General features: G+C 38.8%; 2 protein-coding genes across 2 annotated transcripts in view; both read left to right on the plus strand.

Annotated features, from left to right (window-relative positions):
* The window catches only part of LOC134623541 (galactose-3-O-sulfotransferase 2-like), a 91,932-nt gene that overhangs the window by 31,163 nt on the left and 38,830 nt on the right, over window positions 1–21,939 (plus strand). The window lies entirely within an intron of this gene.
* On the plus strand, window positions 9,070–10,969 carry LOC134624593 (tripartite motif-containing protein 16-like). Its single transcript, XM_063469587.1, has one exon. It carries the CDS (start codon window positions 9,097–9,099, stop codon window positions 10,771–10,773), a length of 1,677 nt encoding a protein of 558 aa, XP_063325657.1. The 5' UTR covers window positions 9,070–9,096; the 3' UTR covers window positions 10,774–10,969.

Genomic DNA, 21,939 nt, shown 5'->3' on the forward strand with positions numbered 1-21,939 from the left:
ACACCAGTCTTACTTGTTATCATATATCGTCCACCTGGGCCTTACACAGAGTTTCTCTCTGATTTCTCAGACTTTTTATCTGATTTAGTGCTCAGCTCAGATAAAATAATTATTGTGGGTGATTTAAACATCCATGTAGATGCTAAAAATGACTGCCTCAACACAGCATTTAATCTGTTATTAGACTCAATTGGCTTCTCTCAAAATGTAAAAGAACCCACCCACCACTTTCGATTCTTGCTAAAGAATCGCCGCTGCCACTAGCTTACGTAGCATTAGCATTGTGCCATGGGTTGGTCGCCTGTTTACGAGCAGCACCATTGTTTATTATTGGTCTGTGTATGGAAGACCGTTAATGCTTGCATATGGTTAAGTGCAAGAAAAGCTGGTTATAAATACTATTGTTTACTGTTTAAGTTCTAATGCAGATTGATCATTTGATTTAGCACTTTTACAGAAAGCATTATCCTTTAAAGTTGTATGTACAATCATTAGAGTAAATTGCATAATTTGAGCTTTTAAAAATACTTAAGTAAATATTGTGCTACGAAGCTTATACACTGCATTGATGTGTTAAAAAATAATGTTTGGGATTGTTCATATATTCATATAATATTCACAGATGTGTGATAACAAACATAATTTGTATTTTGGTTTGTGTTTAAAGGTTTTTCACCTATGGCTGACTATGGCCGAAAAGAAGATTAAAGAAAAAAAGAGAAACAAAAGATCTGCCTGGTCAGTTAAACACCTGTGAAAGATGCATCAATCCCTTTCAAGCGGGGAAGCTGCACAAGCGTAAAGAGCTTGACAGTGTCTTTTAGACCCCATTCCTACAAGACTGCTCAAAGAAGTCCTGCCATTAATTAATGCTTCAATCTTAAATCTGACCAACCTATCTCTAATTATCGGCACAGGCCTTCAAGCTGGCAGTAGTTAAACCTTTACTTAAAAAGCCATTTCTAGGTAGGTATAGGTAGGTAGGTATTACAGATACTGTGCTGCAGTGGTTTGTATCATATCTATCTAATAGACGCCAATTTATTCATGTAAATGGAGAGTCCTCTTCATACACTAAGTTCAACTATGGTGTTCCACAGGGTTCAGTGCTAGGACCAATTCTGTTTACATTATACATGCTTCCCTTAGGCAGTATCATTAGGAGACATAGCATACATTTTCACTGCTATGCAGATGACACGCAGCTCTATCTATCCATGAAGCCAGGTAACACAGACCAATTAGTTAACCTGCAGAAATGTCTTAAAGACATAAAGACCTGGATGGCAACTAACTTTCTGCTTATTAATTCAGATAAAACTGAGGTTATTGTACTCGGCCCTGAAAATCTTAGAAATATGGTATCTAAGCAGATTCTTACTCTGGATGGCATTACCTTGGCCTCCAGTAATGCTGTGAGGAACCTTGGAGTCATTTTTGACCAGGACATGTCGTTCAATGCACATATTAAACAAATATGTAAGACTGCTTTCTTCCATTTGCGCAACATCTCTAAAATTAGAAATATCCTGTCTCAGAGTGATGCTGAAAAACTAGTTCATGCATTTATTACTTCCAGGCTGGACTACTGTAATTTACCATTATCAGGATGTCCTAAAAACTCCCTGAAAAGCCTTCAATTAATCCAAAATGCTGTAGCAAGAGTACTGACAGGGACTAGAAAGAGAGAGCATATTTCTCCTGTTTTGGCTTCCCTTCATTGGCTTCCTGTTAAATCCAGAATTGAATTCAAAATCCTGCTCCTCACATACAAGGTCTTAAATAATCAGGCCCCATCTTATCTTAATGACCTTGTAGTATCATATCACCCTATTACAGCACTTCACTCTCACACTGCAGGCCTACTTGCTGTCCCTAGAGTGTTTAAAAGTAGAATGGGAGGGAGAGCCTTCAGTTTTCAGGCCCCTGTTCTGTGGAACCAGCTTCCAGACAGACACTATCTCTACTTTTAAGATTAGGCTTAAAACTTTCCTTTTTCCTAAAGCATATAGTTAGGGCTGGACCAGGTGACCCTGAATCCTCCCTTAGTTATGCTGTAATAAACGTAGGCTGCCGGGGGATTCCCATGATGCATTGAGTTTTTCCTTTCCAATCTCCTTTCTCACTCACTATGGGCGTTTATCAATATGCGTACTTGTGCGTACTTGCGTTCTCGTGTACTCGTGATACGTCATCAGTCGGAGACCAAGTACTGTTCCAATTCGAAGTACGCATCAAGCCGAGAACGCGAAAAAGTCCCGGATGTGTTCTCACTCCGCCCGTTTTATCGAGCATGCATCGGTGTGGACTTGGGACAGCTATATATCCCAGAATGCATTTCGTCCAAAACTCAACAGCGGACTCCCGGCACATCGTTTTCACCCCCCCCCCCCCCCCGCTCGCGGACTTCTCACTACTCAGGTTAAAGAAACCCCAGCAGCTGTCTATAGTATTGAGTGTCCACTAAAATAAAAATAAAAGCGTTCTACCATCTCACCTGCTTGTTTTTATTAAGGTATGTACACGTATGTACATGTACACTATTTTTATTAATAGAGGTTTCACTACTGAGGTTAAAAATGATATATAAGTCACTTAGATCACCTCTAAATGTTAATGTTTGGTTCATTTCAGTGTTTTATTTGTTCCTGAGTAAACCGGTTTGGCTGTGATTACAGTTAAGCTTCATAACATGTTACTCACAGTTAAATTAAGAGGGGACGGCAGTAAAAACTCCGGACCTGTGACATCATCACGTACGCAGGTGTTCCAATTGTACATATCGCGAGTCCGTGCTCGCGTTCTCGGCGGGTACGTACTCCCGTGCGTTCTCGGCGAGTACGTACTCACCGAGAACGCGAGTACGTACTCGCGTACTTGGGCATTGATAAACGGCCTATGTGTTAATAGACCTCTCTGCATCGAATTGTATCTGTTATTAATCTCTGTCTCTCTTCCACAGCATGTCTTTATCCTGTTTTCCTTCTTTCACCCCAACCGGTCGCAGCAGATGGCCCCACCCCTCCCTGAGCCTGGTTCTGCCGGAGGTTTCTTCCTGTTAAAAGGGAGTTTTTCCTTCCCACTGTCGCCAAAGTGCTTGCTCATAGGGGGTCATATGTTTGTTGGGTTTTTCTCTGTATGAACTGGACATGTGTGTGCTTAATAGACTGGCAAATTACAGCAGGATATTCCTATCCTCGGTCAGAAGGCACAGGTGACTTATATGATGAAAGAGAGGGTCCACAGCAATGATAATTTGGGTTCCTTTAATCCAAAACATCTTCACAAATGAATTCATGTGAGTATATGTATGTGTGGTTCAGTAAAATAACAGAAATTACAATTAGCAAACAATTAAAGTCAACCAAACTGGTCTAAATAATACAGAAAGGGTTGAACAGAAAAATCTAATTCAAAATAACTAAACACCACCCCCTGGTGGACACAAATGGGCTGCTGCACAGGGATAGACTCCATCTTTACTTTGGGCAGCTCAGTCCACTTTGGTGGCGCCATTTTGGTCAAATCAACGTGAGTAATTACAGTGTCTCGTGGCGACACAAACCACTGGCAAACTCTATACAAGCATCACACAACATACATGGTGAGTATAGGATGAGTTACAACCATAGAACAAATACAAGGCACTTACTTATCGTTCACGCACACGCACAACACATGTTCAGTGCAACAAACTAGCTCCACCAGCGCCATAACGGTGAACCAACGCAGCAACAAACCCAGGAGGGGAGGAATGTACCATCTTAGCAGTAATTAGAGGGGGTGCGTGGAACAGTCTATATACACAACTCACAGGGATTTTATACACTGTATGTATTATTTTAGGATCTACTATACAATGTGCGTTAGAGATAACGTTGATATAAGTAATATATTTTCTTTAATTCATTTTAATTGTAGAAGCCTCTATAAAAATTTTGCTCCGATTAATGATTTTTTGCATAGTTTGAGAGGCAAGTTTAAAGTAATTGCATTATCTGAAACATGGCTAGATGAGAAAAGGGGCTGTGAGTTTTATATTGATGGGTATGAGTGATATTACATAAATAGATCTAATAAGAAGGCAGGAGGGGTGGCACTTTTTGTTAACTGTGATTTGAAATGTAAACAACTTAAAGATATGTCTATGGTTATTGACGATTTAATGGAGACTGTTACAGTAGAACTAGAAATGGAAAGAAGTAATATAATTGTTACGTGTATATATAGAAAACCTGGAACACTGACAGAAAAATTTATAGATGTAGTGGAAGACTTATTAAGTAGGGTTAAGGGAAATAAGACTTTCTGTTTGTGTGGGGATTATAATATTGATTTTTTAAAAGAGACTAATCACATGGCATCAGACTTTTTAGAATTACTACTTGGAAATGGATTTTACCCTCTGATTTCAAAGCCGAGTAGAATAACAGATACATCAGCAACATTAATTGATCATATTTTTATTAATAGTTTAGGGAATAATATTAAAAGTGGCCTCATCATAAATGATATAAGTGATCATTTACCTGTTTTTTTTTTTACCTTAGATTACAACATGAGAAATTATATGGAGGATAAGGAAGAGCAATTGGACAGATGTATAAGGATACGAAATGAGGATGCAATAAATAAATTTAGACATGAAAATAAATTTAGAAGAGGATTGGAAGGAAGTTTATGTAAATGATGTTAATGTCGCATATGATGCGTTTTTAAGTACTTATCTGGCCTTGTATAGAAAACATTGTCCACTGGTACCACTTAAGTTTAAGAAGAAGAAAACTAATTTTAAACCATGGATAACTAAGGGGCTAGTAAACGCGTGCAAAAAGAAGAACAAACTATACAGCGATTATATAAAACTCAGAACAATACCGCTGAAATGAAATATAAAGTCTATAAAAATAGGCTAGTATTAATATTGAGGAAGGCCAAGAAAGAATACTATAACAAACTATTTCAAGAAAAGAAAAATAATATAAAGGGTATTTGGAATATTTTCAGAGAACTATTAGGTAATAAGAATGTTTCCTTAGATTTGCCTAAGTATTTTTATAAGGAAAATAAGATTATAAAGGACATGAATGAAGTGGTAAATGAATTCAATTCCTTTTTTGTAAATATTGGCCCTAATTTGGCGAATCTAATTAGAAAACATGATAAGTTGGAACAAAAGGATGATTGGAAAGGTGAAAGCATAGTTAAGTCTATATTTTTAGCTGATATCACTGAAAAAGAAATTGTAGCAATTTTAAACAAGACTAAAAATAAAACATCTACTGATTGCGATGGTTTAGATATGGTTATAGTTAAAAAGACATTGGACTGTATAATTACTCCTCTTTGTTATATTTTCAATCTTTCATTCCATACTGGCGTATTTCCTGACAGAATGAAAGTGGCAAAAGTGATACCTCTGTATAAAAACAGAGATAAACATAGTTTTAATAATTATAGGCCAGTGTCACTTCTGTCACAGTTTTCTAAAGTACTGGAAAAACTGTTTGTGGAAAGACTTGAGAGCTTTATTGAAAATCATCAGTTACTAAGTGAAAAACAATATGGATTTTGGAAAAATAGATCAACGGCATTAGCACTGATGACTATTATTGACGATATTTCATGTGCAACAGATAATAATAAATATACAATAGGAGTATTTATTGACTTGAAAAAGCTTTTGATACGCTGCAACATTCTATTTTGATTTCTAAGCTTAATACTTATGGGGTGAGAGGAATTGCATTAAACTGGTTAAGTAGTTATTTAGAAAATAGGACCCAGTATGTGCATTATTTAGGCAATTCCTCTGAAAGACTGAAAATTGAATGTGGGGTTCCTCAAGGGTCTGTTTTGGGACCAAAACTTTTTAATTTATATATAAATGATATTTGTGATGTGTCCAAAATGTTAAATTTCGTTTTGTTTGCAGATGATACAAATTTTTATTGTGCTGGGGATAAATTGAAAGAATTGGCTGAATCAATGGTTTCTGAAATGGAAAAACTTAAAAAATGGTTTGATGTAAACAAATTATCTTTGAACTTGACAAAAACGAAATTTATGATTTTTGGAAATCGGGTAAAAGAGGATGAAGTAATTCTGTCCATTGATGGAGTTCCGATTGAGAGAGTTACTGAACTCCGCTTTTTGGGGGTAGTATTGGATGATAAATTAAAATGGAAATCTCATATTGAACATGTTAGAAAAAAGATGGTTAAAAATATTTATATTCTGGGTAATGTCAGAGATATACTAGATTATAAGGCAATGCGTATTTTATATTTCTCATTAATTTTCCCCTATCTCAGTTATTGTGCTGAGGTGTGGGGGAATACATATGCGACTTATATACATCCTCTATATTTGTTACAGAAGAAAGTGGTACGAATGGTTCATAATGTTAAATATAGAGAACATACAAATAAATTGTTTATAAAATCGAAATTGTTAAAATTTGAAGACTTAGTGAAATTACAGACATTATTATTCATGTGCAAGGCAAAAAATAACACATTACCTCTTAAGTTACAAAGCTTGTTTGTATTGTGTTCAGGAAGTGGGGACAGTAGGAGGAAGTTTGACTTTAAGCATAAGTTTGCTAGGACCACACAAAGGCAAATGTGTCCGACAGTCAAAGGCATAAGAATATGGAATTCTCTCGAAGATAATCTTAAGAGTTGTACAAACATGCACCATTTTAAAATGTGTTACATATTTAAAAGGATAAATCAATATGAAGAACATGAAAGTAATTTGGGCTAAACGTGGAAGAAAAAAAAAAGAAAAAAAAATTCTCATTGCCATTTAATGCTGTATATTGCTGATTATTTTGATTTGTTGTTTAGTTTTGCAGTGTTACAAAAAGTTACATGTTAGAGGGTTTTTTGGGGGTTATTGGCGCCCTCTTGTAATAATATTTGGATTGCAGATAGGGGGCAGGTGCTAACAAGAATTTATTCTTCTTCCTGCTCCTTTTCACCCATGGGTGCAGTGTCATATTAAGGGAAGGAGGTTCTGTATGTAGGAAAAGAAAAACTGTTGAACCATGTGTGGAATAAATAAAGAAATGAAATGAAATATAAAGCGCCTTGAGGCGACTGTTGTTGTGATTTGACGCTATATAAATAAAATTGAATTGAACTGAATATACCAAAGATGGATACAAATATTTAATTTGAACTTATGTAGGCAAATGTTACACATCAGATGGTAATCTAGGGAAACTTTATTATATTTAAGTAACATATTTGGAGAATTAACTTGTATATGTATTATTTTAAAAAAATATGTACTCAAAAAAAATGATTCAGTCATTGATAGACTAACAACTATACCACTATACCGTTGCTGTGACTTATAGAGTATCTGCTTATTTTTATTTAAAAAAATTTCATTTACAAGCAAATACAATTCTAGTTGAGTGAGGAGGATGGTGAGAGAGAACAGAGAGGTTGTGCAACAAAGTCACAACGTTCACAAAGTCATTTTTCATGGTTGCTTTGGTTGATGGAGTGCGGGGGGTGATTTTTCAGTGTCTGTACTGAATAAAATACTTTAAGTGCTTGATAATTTGATGGACTGCCTCTGTGTGATTAAGACAATGAAATAATGTTTCTCATCTTTTCTGCTTTCCCACAAATAGTTCTTAAACCTCTTTAATGACTGAGCCTTTACCTCAGGTTTAAACCCTAAAGCAGGGGTCCCCAACTCCAGGCCTCGACGGCCAGCAGGTTTTAAATCTCACCCTGGGTTTACACACCTGAATCAAGTGATTCGTTCATTACCACCTCTGGAGAACTGCAAGACATGTTGCAGAGTTAATTTAGCCATTTAAATCAGCTGTGTTGGATCACAGTCACATCTAAAAACTGCAGGACACCAGCTTTCGAGGCCTGGAGTTGGGGACCCCTGAACTAAAGGCTAAAACAGGTGGATTAGTGTGAATTCTCTGATTTTTCGCTCTGAATCATTCTTAGACACTACAACAGGTCAACCGAATAGTTAAGTTTGTTTTGAAGGTAACATTGTCTGTTTATCCAGTTGAAATGAGGTTTGCAAATGTGAAAAAGGTTGATTACATTTTCAAACAGTATATTGCATTAATATTAATTACAAGCCACTACATGTATGACATGATTGAGAGCTGAGCCCCGCCCCCATTTATATATTTGCATGATCTGTCCGTCCCAGCTTCAGTTGGTTCACTCCGTCTCTGAGCCTGTTGGTAAGTTGTGCAGGAGAAGTCCTCGTTTTTATCTTCTTTTGATCCTATAAAAGCATTTTTTTAAATAACTGACCTGTTTGATATGTTCTTTGGCGTAAAGTGGTTGTTGGACATGTTCACAATTGTATTATTTATTGAAAAGACAAGTTTAATCTTTTTAAACTAACGCTTTTATTAAAGGGACGTTTCACCAGTGCAGCTCTGCAGAGACTTCAGCAGCTGTTTCCAGGCGTCACTCAAATTATTTTTAGTGTACAGGGGAGGTCAAGTCAGGACAGACACAGTGACAGTTCATGTGTGTCTTAAATACTTCCTTCTTTTAGACCCGCTCAGGGAATCAGAACATTTGATAAGAAAAAAATAAAGAAGAAGGAAAAAAAGGCTGGACATGATTTTCAGACTCACATGCAGTTGTATTATTTTAAAATGAGTAATTTAATGACCATTTTGAGTGAATGCACTAAAACAATAAAATTGACTAGAATAATATAAATAAGTTCCATGTTTCCAGCAAACTGAATTCTTGTTAAACACTGTTTTGGATGAACAAACAGGTCTTAGATTCCAGAAGTTCTAATCTTTGTCACTTATGTGTAACTTAGTTTGTAATGTAGCATTGGCTTCCCCGTTGTCACATAGTGGTACCTTCTTCATTCACAATTTTCAATACAAATTTGATGTTGACTCACTGTTGCTTGTGTTCCCTTGTTCAGATATGCAGATTACAGATGGGTGAAACCAACATGTGCTCATGTTTCTGAGCTGACAGGATCCATTCACTGCAGAAACACAGGTTTAGACCAGAGATCAAGCTGCTTTCACCAAAACAAAAGAAACTCACACAGTCACTGACACTGAGAGGAGAAATGGCACAGAAAGGAGTTCAGCTGGACCGAGAAACCTTCTCTTGTTCCATCTGTTTGGATCTACTGAAGGATCCAGTGACTACAGCCTGTGGACACAGCTACTGCAGGAACTGTATTAAAAGTTTCTGGGATGAAGAGGACAGGAAGGGAATCCACAGCTGCCCTCAGTGCAGGAAGACTTTCACACCGAGGCCTGTCCTGGAGAAAAACATCATGTTAGCAGCTTTAGTGGAGCAGCTGAAGAAGACTGGACTCCAAGCTGCTCCAGCTGATCACTGCTATGCTGGACCTGAAGATGTGGCCTGTGATGTCTGCACTGGGAGGAAGCTGAAAGCCATCAAGTCCTGTTTAGTCTGTCTAGCCTCTTACTGTGAGAAACACCTCCAACCTCACTATGATGCAGCTCCATTAAAGAAACACAAGCTGGTGGCCCCCTCCAAGAAGCTCCAGGAGAACATCTGCTCTCGTCATGATGAGGTGATGAAGATTTTCTGTCGTACTGATCAGCAGAGTATCTGTTATCTCTGCACAGTGGATGAACATAAAGGCCATGAAACAGTCCCAGCTGCAGCAGAAAGGACTGAGAAGCAGAAGGAGCTCGAGGTGAGACGACTAAACATCCAGCAGAGAATCCAGGAGCGAGAGAAAGATGTGAAGCTGCTTCAACAGGAGGTGGAGGCCATCAATGGCTCTGCTGATAAAGCAGTGGAGGACAGTGAGAAGATGTTCACTGAGCTGATCCGTCTCATCCAGAAAAGAAGCTCTGATGTGAAGCAGCAGGTCAGATCCCAGCAGGAAACTGAAGTGAGTCGAGTCAAAGAGCTTCAGGAGAAGCTGGAGCAGGAGATCGCTGAGCTGAAGAGGAAAGACGGCGAGCTGGAGCAGCTCTCACACACAGAGGATCACAACCAGTTTCTACACAACTACCCCTCACTGTCAGCACTCAGTGAGTCTACACACTCATCCAGCATCAATATTCGTCCTCTGAGGTACTTTGAGGATGTGACAGCAGCTGTGTCAGAGACCAGAGATAAACTACAGGACATTCTGAGAGAGGAATGGACAAACATCTCACTGACAGTCACTGAAGAGGATGTTTTACTGTCACCACCAGAGCCAAAGACCAGAGCTGGATTCTTAAAATATGCATGTGAAATCACACTGGATCCAAACACAGCAAACACACATCTGTTATTATCTGAGGGGAACAGAAAAGCAACATTTATGAAACAACAACAGTCTTATTCTGATCATCCAGACAGATTCACTGGATGGTGTTTTCAGGTCCTGAGTAGAGAGAGTCTGACTGGACGTTGTTACTGGGAGGTGGAGTGGAGAGGGGGAGGAGTTTGTGTAGCAGTCGCATACAAGAATATCAGCAGAAAAACGGGCCTAAATGAATGTTTTTTTGGATACAATGACAAATCTTGGGCATTACGTTGTGACACAAGCAGTTACAAATTTTGGCACAACAAAGTCCAAACTGTCCTCTCAGGTCCTCGGTCCTCCAGAGTAGGAGTGTACCTGGATCACAGAGCAGGTATTCTGTCTTTCTACAGCGTCTCTGAAACCATGACTCTCCTCCACAGAGTCCAGACCACATTCACTCAGCCGCTCTATGCAGGAATTTTTCTTTGGTTTGATGGAGACACTGCAGAGTTGATTAAAGTCAAATAGAGAAGACAGGTTCATGTTGATCCCTGACCATTATATGTACTTGTGCAGTTTCTAAATGAGGCTTTACATTTTAGAAGCTGAGAAGTTCAGTGGTCCATTGATGTGTGAAAATAATATTGCACTGATTCAAACTGTACTTACATTTATATACCTTACATCAATATAAATCTGAATTTGTTCTTATGGCTGATAATCATGTGAGTTTAAATGATACTACTCTTCATGTTCAGCATGTTTGAAATCTGTCATCAGTCTGGTTAGTGGTTTTATTCTGTAGTTGCTGTAGTGGGTTGTCAAATGCAACAATATATTGGAGCTGCAGTGATTCATCAGTTAGTCAATGATTAGAGAATTGATTGTTTTATCATTATTTTAGTCACATTTAAAGCTGCTTCCAGTTTCTGAAATGTGAAGATTGTTGATTTTCTTGATCATATATGACTGTAAACTTAATGTCTTTGAGGTTTGAACTTTTAAAATGTAACAAAAAATGAATCTTTGAGATTTTTATATTGTTATTATTGTATCTACAGTGATGACATTTAATGTCATTTTTCAGATGTAAAGTTTGATCACACTCGATCATTTATAAATGTAAGTAAAAAACCTAAATAACACAGGCCTGTATATTGTGGAGGATAGACATGTTTCATTGCCCTGAGCTGTGTCTGGCAGGCAGAGCGTCTCCACAAATCTGATGCTTCTGATTTGGAGAAAATGAGCTGAGGGAGACACCTGGTGGACAAACACAGACATGACAGGAAGAAAGACTAAAGTGCAGAGGGGAGACAAACAGCTGGAAATACTTGTTGGAAAGGATTGTCATGCTTCAGAAAAACACACAGCACACACTCTAACAGTCCTTTATTTGCACTGAAGGAGACACGTGAAGAAACCAAATCACACAATAATGAAGTGAACACATTTATAGCCAGTGTTCAAGATGATGGATAGAAATGAAAATCATGAAGCATTTGTTCACTTTTAGGTCTGTGTCTAACAGCAGAAGCAGCTTTTACATGAACTCACTGGCCTTTTTCCACTGAACGCTCTCTTCTTCATCAACTCATCTTCCTAAAAAGTGGATCTACCAACAGTTTATTTCTTTGTTATTGTGATTAAAATGTCAAACAAATATAATTTCCACTTTTTGTGTGACAGATGCAGGAATTTCTCTGTCCTGCATGTGGAGAAATCTGCTGTTAAATCAGAACATTAACAGGTTTCAGGTTGTATTCAAACACATATTACTGTGTATCATGTGTCAGCAGGTATGTGTTAACAGGGATTATAAGACACTTTAGTGGCTTTAATGCATATTTATATGTTTAACATATTTCTGTTTGTTCATATATAAAAACATGTGTTTTGTGTCTGTTTATCTTTGACCTTGTAATTAGTTCCCACAGTGAATTCATCATGTAAATCTCTAATAAAGTGGGAACAATGAACAGCTTGTCACACAGTTGTTATCCTTGTATACAGTCTCTGCTGCTGTGTGCTGTGCTGCACTCACTCAGAGATAAGAGTACATGTACAGTTATCCCACTGACACAGAGAGGAGAAAAATATTTGGCTTCATTTAGAAAATCTGAGCTACGGATTAAAACAACAACAAATATGTAAATGAATCATATTCAAGCACCTAATTTGAACTGTTTTATTCCCCACATACATACTTAATATGGAGCAATAAGGACATCCATTATAATGTTTTTGTTATCATACAAAGAATTTCTGGACAAATTCAAAACATCCATAAAACCAAAGGAATCTGCTGTAGTTTTTGATGCTGTACCAAAAAGTGTCCTCATACTGTTACCAAACTCTGCTGTTGATGATTCTGCGTCCTCGGTCTTTTTGTCAACTTTTCTTTTTTTCCTATTTATGCAAGTTGTATCAGCAGCCTCAGTGGCCTTTAAAAAGAAATGGAAGTAATATCATTAATATTTCAGGTAAAGCAACAATTTACTGGTTTACTCTCAGTTCCTATGTTGATGAAAATAATTTTCTTTCAGTCACCAACCTTCAATCTTTAAGTGAATTTATTGTCATATTGTTCATTTTGTCTCCATCACTTTATTCGTTGGATGTGAGATGATTCATGATCAGCTAAAGAGAAAGACGGTTTATTATTTTGCAAAGACTATAAGGCAGTGTGGTGGGGTGTGGTTGGGGTGGGGCTGCAGGGGAGGAGTGGAGCAGCAGGTTCAGGTTGTGTGTCAGGGGAGGCTGGTCTTTGCAGCCAGCGAGCATCATCTAATCATTCTTCTCTATTTTCTTTCTTCATTCTTCCACCGCCGGAGAGGAGAGATCTAATTGGTGCTGGTGCAGCTGGAGGAGCTGGGAGAGAGTGGAGAGCTGAGCTCTGCAAACTGCAGAAGTGCACACACGTATAATAAAAGTCTGCATATGCATCTGCCGGGTCCTTTGTGTCCTCAGGCACATTTTTATTTTCCACAAGAAACACATGCTGTGGCTTCAAGTTTTAATTTCTGGAAAACTCAGAAGGGAGAGAACCTTTGGATTCTTATGGGGAAATAAATCAGGAGGTGTTGACACACTGAGAAGTTCTTTTCAGGTAAAGATACTTAAAATGTTGCTCACAGATATGGAAGATGGATTATTTTACTTATTAAATTTATGGATGATATTTTTGTACTGGGGAACATACATGGTTAAAACCGTTTGTACAACAGTCAAATGAACAAAATTATTTTTCAGGAATTCAAAGAGAAAATTTGTGCTTTATTTTAGATACCTTTATGAATGTAAAACTAACTTTAGGATGAGATGTGAATTGCATCAATAATCCCCAAAGAGACTGTATGCTGGCTTGTACACATAGACAAGACTAGGGATGGGTATCGAAAACCGGTTCTTGTTGAGAACCGGTTCCCACTGTTTCAATTCCTTGGAATTGTTTGCCATTTTTGCAAACGATTCCCTTATCGATTCCAGTCGCCCCGAATGACGTCACCACGTTGCGGAACGTCATTTACCTGGCAGGAAACATGGCGGCTCAAACGCTCAAAAGTTTGGTTATACTTTACGAGAACGGATGACAACAGGGCAACTTGCAATACTTGCAAAGTAGATATTTCATTTAAAGGAGGAAACACTACGAATATGCAAAAGCATTTGCTCACAAAACACACGATAACCTTAAATGAATGTCATGTTTTTAATTACGCTCCGGACTCGTGAATCTCAACCCAGCAGCAGCGGTAACGTTTGCACGTCCTCTCCCGTTAATGCGGCAGGTAAATAATCAACTAACAGTGCATATTATGTTAGCGCGATCTGCTTTATTACAAAACCTGCCATTGTGCATTTAGGTGACCATGATGAGACAGACAGAGTCTGGCTGGCAGTTCTCGCTGCAGTCTACCGGTAGCGTCTCCTTTCAGGCCAGGATAGACGAATGTCACCGAGCAGTGACTAAGTTTGTGGTAAAAGGCTTGCACCCATTTGCCCCGATTTTCGGTAAGTGAATGTGTTTAATTGTAGGCAGGGACATTACTGGATATTCTTGTGTAATTGCTAGAGAATAATTTATGTTATACTTTGTTATTGCTACAGAAGAATATTTATTTTATTGTTTTACATTTACAATTTTTTTTCCTGGGGACCCTGTGACACCCCATTGAAGAGCCATAGGCTGTGGATCTCTTAAGATCTCACTGTTGGGTTTGTAAGGCCATGTTACTCCTAAATTTCTATCTTGTTCAAAGAGAAGATATAAAACAAAGTTCTAAGCTAATCGACCTGTGTGTTCTCCTTTTTTAAAAAGAATCGATAAAGAATCGAATCGTTAAACAGGATCGAAAATTGAATCGGAATAGTGAAAATCTTATCAATACCCATCCCTAGACAAGACACGAGAGTTCTTGCTCCTCTTAACGTACTCAGGTACACCGTAGAACTGGTGAACACAAATGTACAATAAAATTATATTTCAACATTAAAACCTATTTAAATATACATTGCACAAAATATAAACAAACATACCACTTTGACCTGCAAGTGGACAAACCGGCATATTTGGAAATGAAGCACTTCTTATTTCTTTCTTAGCTTGATATTCACGCAGCTAGACCGTCACCATGAGCAGCTTCCCTGACCTTTTTTTAAACAGGAAGTGACCTCTGCCCTTACCTTAAACTTACTCAATTAATCAATTATTTTTCCAGGTGTCACATTAACAGTATATCAATCCTTTATGCAAATAGGAAAATGTTAGGAAGTCCCTGCCCTTTGTACACACAGCCTGTCACGGTGTGGCTGTAGCTCAGGAGGTAGAGCAGGTCACCTGCTGATCGGAAGGTTGGAGGTTTGATCCCTGGCTCCTTCAGGCTGCATGTCAAGGGCAAGATACTAACCCCAAGTTGCTCTCTGATGCATCCATCGGAGTACGAATGTGTGTGAATGTAATTAAGAAAGCACTAAGTACAGAGAAAGTGCTTGTGAGAATGAGTATGATTGGGTGAATGTGGCATGTTGTATAGAGCACTTTGAGTACTCCAGGAGAGTAGAGAAGTGCTAAATAAGAATCAGTCCATTTACCATAAAAAGAAAACCATACGAAAAATAAAATGCATTTTTAAGATAGATAGATAGATCTGCACCGTATCATTTAAATTCAGTTGAATTCAATTCATTTCAGTTCAATTCAGTTTTATTTATACAGCGCCAAATGACAACAACAGTCGCCTAAAGATGCTTTATAGACCCTACAGTAATACATACAGAGAAAAAGCTTAACAATCATCCCACACCCCTCACGCACACTCTTCACCCTGCTGCCTTCTGGAAAGAGTGTGTACTGTGGACTTTACCACTTCACATGGTTGGAATGACAATAAAGCCATGTGACTTGATTAAAACTATCAATATTTACTGATCATAGGGCAACCTTTTTAAATTTGGTACACCAGTCAATAAGACATGTTCCAATATATTGGAAATTAAATAATATCTCTCTTTTACACATGGAGCTTTGTTTGGCGCGGTTTAATGACATCAGGTGCCTGAATTACACAACACTTCACCATGGTCCAATCAAACGCCACACATCTTCCTCTTTGTGTGCTGACGTCTCAGTGTGAAAATCTGTTGTTTAGTTTACTGTGGAAAAAATAAATATCTGTAACATTCAGCAGTTTTAAACTATTATAATAATGAGGCCTCAACAGCATGTAAAAGAACCACACAGCAGCCGGCACCTCCTCCTCATACTGGTCACCAGTCTGGTCACAGACGGTTGGGGGATGGCATCGTATTCTTCAACCACTATTTGTTGCCCATCAGCCAGCGTGGTTGTGCAGGTCACAGAATAAGTTGTTTGGCATTGACACAGAACACATACTCACCTCTGCTGCTCAACCCACAAATGTATTTTCCTCACAGATGTGGCTCCATTAAGGTTTCACAGAGGTGAGAGATTCACTGCCAAGAAGCACTGTTACAACAAATAAATGACCAAACACAAATGTCCTTCCTTTTTGTGCTAAAATTCTGATTTTATAATATATAAGATTGATATCAGGGCCAGAGCAGATGGACTAGACACCAAACAACTTTGGTGGTGACGGATTAGACTGAATTCATTTCATTTCATTACACAAAAACAGAGAGAACAGATTAATGCTGCCATATTTACAGCCTGCACAACAAATTCAAGCATAAAGAACATCAACATGAACCTGTAATAACCGTACATGCACAGTACAGTCACAGCAAATTTGTTTTAATGTCTCAAGTTAAATTGTACTTTACGCAAAACCAGCCTCCTCCTCAGTAATGCTACTATAATTGATGTAGATGCTCTTAAAGCTCTTCTTAACCAAATAATTAATTAACTGTCGGGCCTGTGGTGATTTTATAATATTTTCATTTCTTACTTGTTACAAATGAAAATGTTAATATAACATTACATTTGTAGGGCGATAATGAATCTGTAAATCCAAGAATTCAAAGAACTGGGATAACAGGTTTTTTGTTTTGTTATTTAACATTTAGATTTTAATATTCGCTGCATGTGTTCATGTAAAGTTCATGTAAAGTTTCCTTTAGATTGGTCCACCATAATTGGTGGATTGGAGATTTACATATTATATACATACACACAAAGATGGAGGGTAAGGACCTTGTGTAATACAGCCAACACCCTGATAGAAACTTGTAACATGAGTACAAAGTAGGAAGGGAAGGCTGAGAGACTCTGTGATACAACCTGTACCACTAATCTTAACCTGATTTACAAAGAGGAATTTTCAATATTTTAAAATATTCTATAATCCTGCATCACAGATGTGTAATTATTCATTTTTACACTACAATGTGTTTCACCTTTACTTTATCATTCATTCCAAATCTACAGTGATGTTCTGCATTCTTGTATGTGACTACAACTTCTCTCCCTCTCCACTCCACCTCCCAGTAACAACATCCAGTTAGACTCTCTCCACACAGGACCTGCCAACATAAAGCAGTGGAGGACGGTGACTTCATTATTACTGTGTGTGTGAAAGATTAGCTTTCGGATTTAATATTCAAATATTACCATTTCCAACAAATTAAAGACAGCCAGTCAGCATATTACCAAAATAACTGAGCATCTGAGAGCACTGCTGGTCATCAGGTGTGGGGTATAAATCTTGCTTTCAGTGCGAGAAGTCTCGGGTTCAAATCCCAGACGAGCCTGAACTGCTCATGCAGCAGAAAGTATGGCAACAACTCCGGTGATGACAAACTGTGGACACAGCTACTGTATTAAAGGTTTCTGGGATGAAGAGGACAGGAAGACTTTCACACTGAGGCCTGTCCTGGAGGAAAACACCAAGTTAGCAGCTTTGTTGGAGCAGCTGAAGAAGACTGGACTTCCAGCTGATCACTGCTATGCTGGTCAAGAGAAACTCTGCAGCAGTCAGGAGGGAGCGCAGCTTGGACTGAAGCAGGAGGCTGATACCTTCTCATAATTATGAGGAAAGTGCCCACAGTGAACCAAAACCAAACAGTGAGCTTTCTCTCAGCTCTCCTGAAGCAGAGAGCCGAGATCATGAAGAAAGTTAGGATGTGGACTCAGAATCTACTAGAAATGCAGAGCTGAAGAAAAAGGAGAAAGAAAAGTCAAATGTCCAAATCTGCTGTAGTTTTTGATGCTGTACCAAAAAGTGTCCTCATACTGTTATCAAACTCTGATGTTGATGATTTATCCTTCAGTTTAGAAGAATTTATGACAGCTTTATATATTTTTCTCAGTAATGTGTTGAAAGAGAAATATTTAAAGAACCATATTAGTAATAGAATGAGTTCTGTTACTGTCTCTGCTTCTAAACACTGCTGCTCTTCCTTATGTAATGATATACAGCAGGAGAATGCATGAAGGACCTGTGATAAATACTGTATCATAACAAGGTTAAAGAAGTGTCTTTCAACACATCGCAGATTTGTTGGACCTGTTTACACTGTCTCTATAAGTTTAGGAAACCAAAAACAAACAAACAAAGGCGTCTGCTCAGTCACGTGACCGCACGACAACAAACCAAAGCAGAGCAGGAGTGGAGGGGGGAGGGGCGACAAGAGGATGGCGACGGTTGGCTGGTTAGTCTGTGAATGGACAGCAGGCGGCAGAGCGAAGTGACGGAAGTGAAATGAGAACAGGAGTAGATGGCGGGAAAGATGATGTAGAGGTAAAATAAGATAAAAACAAAGCGGAAAAGGAGAACAACAAGCAGAGTGAAAGTAAACCTGTAATGTGGAGGAAACGGACAGTGAGCGCAGTGTAACCGTGACAACGAGACACGAGGACGGATTTAAAGTGATCATAAAATTGTCTCCAGACTGTCGTTGTTCGGTGAGTGGAACCAGATTCAGTGCTAATATCTGGGCCGGTGATGGTGGGGTGCTCTGGATAACGGTTTTTGTCATGTAATTGGATTGCACTTTGTCAGGCCTCTACCCTAAGATCTGACCACCTTGGGTGTCCCACCTGAAGGCTAAGCTTCTGCTGGTCCAGCTCTTAGTGTCACTGAGGCACGCAAACTCTGACTGAGGGATTTCTGAAAAATTCAAACCTACAGCTCTGCTATCACTTCAGACATAAATGAAGACAGAAAACTAAACAGCAGTGATGTTTGTAGGGTTAGCTAGGTGGGCTAGCTGGTATATAATGATGTGCTACGTGGTGGCTAGCGACACAACTATGTTAGCATAATATAAACACAGTGAAGCTGAAGGACGAATGCTAACTTTTTCCATTTGATAAAAGTTAACCTGAGGGTTCCTGATGGTTAGGGACAAATGTAATCACATGGCAGGATGCTGTAAACAGACCAAACTTCAGTCAGGAGAACAACTGAGATAATCCATACACAATACGAGGTTAGTCATTAATATACTGCTGCATGGGCTGGGCTGTAGAGACATCGTAAGGGTTTAAAAACTGAGCTTTAAAATGAACAGTGGTAATAAAAACTGAGAGAGGCCGACAGTGATCACTGACTGTTTTTAGATGCTTGTTCAGATTAAATAGAACAAGATACAAAGCATTAAAACATGTTAAACACACAACAGCCTTAATAAACACAGAGTAGCCTATATCAAATATGACAATAACACTTCTCACTAATGCCAATATTAACAAAACTATAAAGGGTAGGCCAAGTTATTAAAAAGCTGGGGGGGGGGGGGGTGCGACTGGGCTCTGTGTCGGGGTCTGACAGACACAGGTCCTCCAGTCGACTCTGTGCAGCAGACAAACTAACAGTGCTGTTTGTGGGATCGAGAAAGAAACACTTCTCTACCAGACTGAAACTGTGAGAAGGACAATGGACTAGTCCCCCTCTGACTGTACTAATTGGTAGTTATCTCACGATTCACTATGTGGATGTGGTTCAGCAAGGTAAAGACACACGACTCAATAACCTGCTGCCTGATCCATAAGATAATAATATGGTGTGTATTAATGATGAGAGGGGAAAAGATATAATAGTTCACAGAACACAGAGTGTTACTGATATAATGTGCTTGTCAGCTGCGACAGCAGGTGTTATAAATGCAACGGATGATGAAGAAAAGGCTGAACTTAAAGTAAAGATGCACAGTCTGATCATTTATCTGTAACAGCTAAACGGAGCAGAGACGACGGCCGTGCTAAAAACCCAGAAGTGTGGAAAGAAAATCAGTGTCAGGAGGAGACCTTGACTTACCTTTGACTTTATTTCATTTAAACACACAGTCAGAAATGTTTTGAGCTTATTTAAATAAATATACTATTTGTTTGTAATATTGATTAGTGTGTAATTAAATCTTCCAGTAAATTGATGTGTTCTCATAAACGTGTTGAATGATTCCAGTGTGCATTTTAAAGACAACAGTAAACTAGTTAAAAACCCATCGTATTGTTGGGGAAGACCATGGAGAGAATGAAAACAGATGAAGCTGATTTTTAGATACTAACAGTCTCTTCTCTGGGGATCAGAGTGGGTTTCATAAAGAAAGAGGGACGATGGATACTTTATTATGTTTGGAATCAGAAATCAGGAAAGCTCAAACAAATAAGAAAATGATGATAGCTGTCTTCTTTAATACAGCCAGACAACATGTTATGGAAAGAGAGACTCCTCATTAAACTCAGAAATCTAGGCGTAAATGGCAAATTATACTGTTGAATTATAAGACTGATAAAAGAATATAATTATACTTGTTTTTCCTGCTATTCTCCTGTTCACACTCCAGTCCCGTAGGCGGGATTAATGCACCTGTAAGCTGATTTGTCAAACGCCATCGAAGCCCCGAAGAAGAACGGAGGAGGACAGCACTACTGTGGTAGAGGAGCGGTGTGTGTGCAGACATGGCTGCTGTTGATGAAGCGGACTGAACTTAGAGGAGAGACACAAACTAAAGTATCCATCCCCTCACGTCAGTGTGGATCTGACACCAACGTCTGTATCGCTTCTATCGATGCTTGTATCGATCCGCCCAGCCTGAGTTGAAGCAGCAATGAGTTCAGTTCAGTATCTGAGAGAGTTCATCAAGCAGAGACTAACTGCTGTTTGTGAAGAAATCTTCTCAGAGGTTCAAAAAACCATCGTCCAGTATGAGGAGGAGATCAACCGTCAGCACAGACTGCTGGATATCAGCCGGAAACCCGACAGAAACTCACACATCATAGGTATGGACGTGTTTTTAACTCTGTGCTGTTCAAGCTCAGATTCTTCAGTGTGACTGACTTTACTAGAAGAAGTTAAACTGGGTATTTATCAGTGCTGTGGGTCAGTGTCCAGTGATGGACTATGTTGGACTGGTGCAGGTCCATGGTCATCAGGCGTCAGTGTTTTAGATCCTCTGTAAACACTGAGACTGTGCAGTAAAGATCTAGTTAGATGTCAGCAGAAAACACATTTAACAAGTTGTTAACAGACTTCTCTGAAGTTGAAGTGAAGCTTCATTTAAAGAAGGATTTCACACACTGATGTTTTCTTGGTGTCACCCTGCAGTTCAGTTTGATGAACTTTGTGTCTTTGCTCACAGTGAGGAGCGTCAATGCTAACATGTTAGCGTGTAGCTGTGTGTGTGCACAACTATTTCCCTGAGCTGTTGTGTGTGTGTCTGTGGCTCATAATGGGTCATATGACAGGCTGATCACCATTTATTCAGGTTTTGATTCATGCTTTATAAAATAGTTTGAGTTTATGTATCAACACATTTGTGATTATTGTTCTTCTGTTTTTTTTGTTCTTCAAGATCTACCACAACATCATGACTGTAAGGAAGAGGAGGGTCTGGATGAGCAGCAGGTCTGTAACCAGGAGAGGAACTCCAGTGTGGACCAGGAGGACCCAGAGCCTCCACAGATTAAAGAGGAACAGGAGAAACTCTGCAGCAGTCAGGAGGGAGAGCAGCTTGGACTGAAGCAGGAGGCTGAAGGCATTATTGTCTGGATTGATGAAGAGCAGCTCAGACAGATGGAGACCATCTGGAAACCTGAGATAAAGTTACACAGAATAGGTATGTAAAATTGTGATGTCTTAATAACACTGAATATGACTTACGGGCGTCACAGTGAAACAGTGGTTAGTACTTTTGCCTCACAGCAACAAGGTCCTGGGTTTGACTCCACCATGTGTCCGGGCCTTTCTGTGTGGAGTTTGCATGTTCTCC

Source organism: Pelmatolapia mariae, linkage group LG3_W (genome assembly GCF_036321145.2).
Source record: "Pelmatolapia mariae isolate MD_Pm_ZW linkage group LG3_W, Pm_UMD_F_2, whole genome shotgun sequence".
Lineage (NCBI taxonomy): Eukaryota > Metazoa > Chordata > Actinopteri > Cichliformes > Cichlidae > Pelmatolapia > Pelmatolapia mariae.

Excerpts from the sequence above, each read along its gene's own strand:
- LOC134624593 (XM_063469587.1), top strand. The coding sequence starts at position 9,097 with ATGGCACAGAAAGGAGTTCAGCTGGACCGAGAAACCTTCTCTTGTTCC.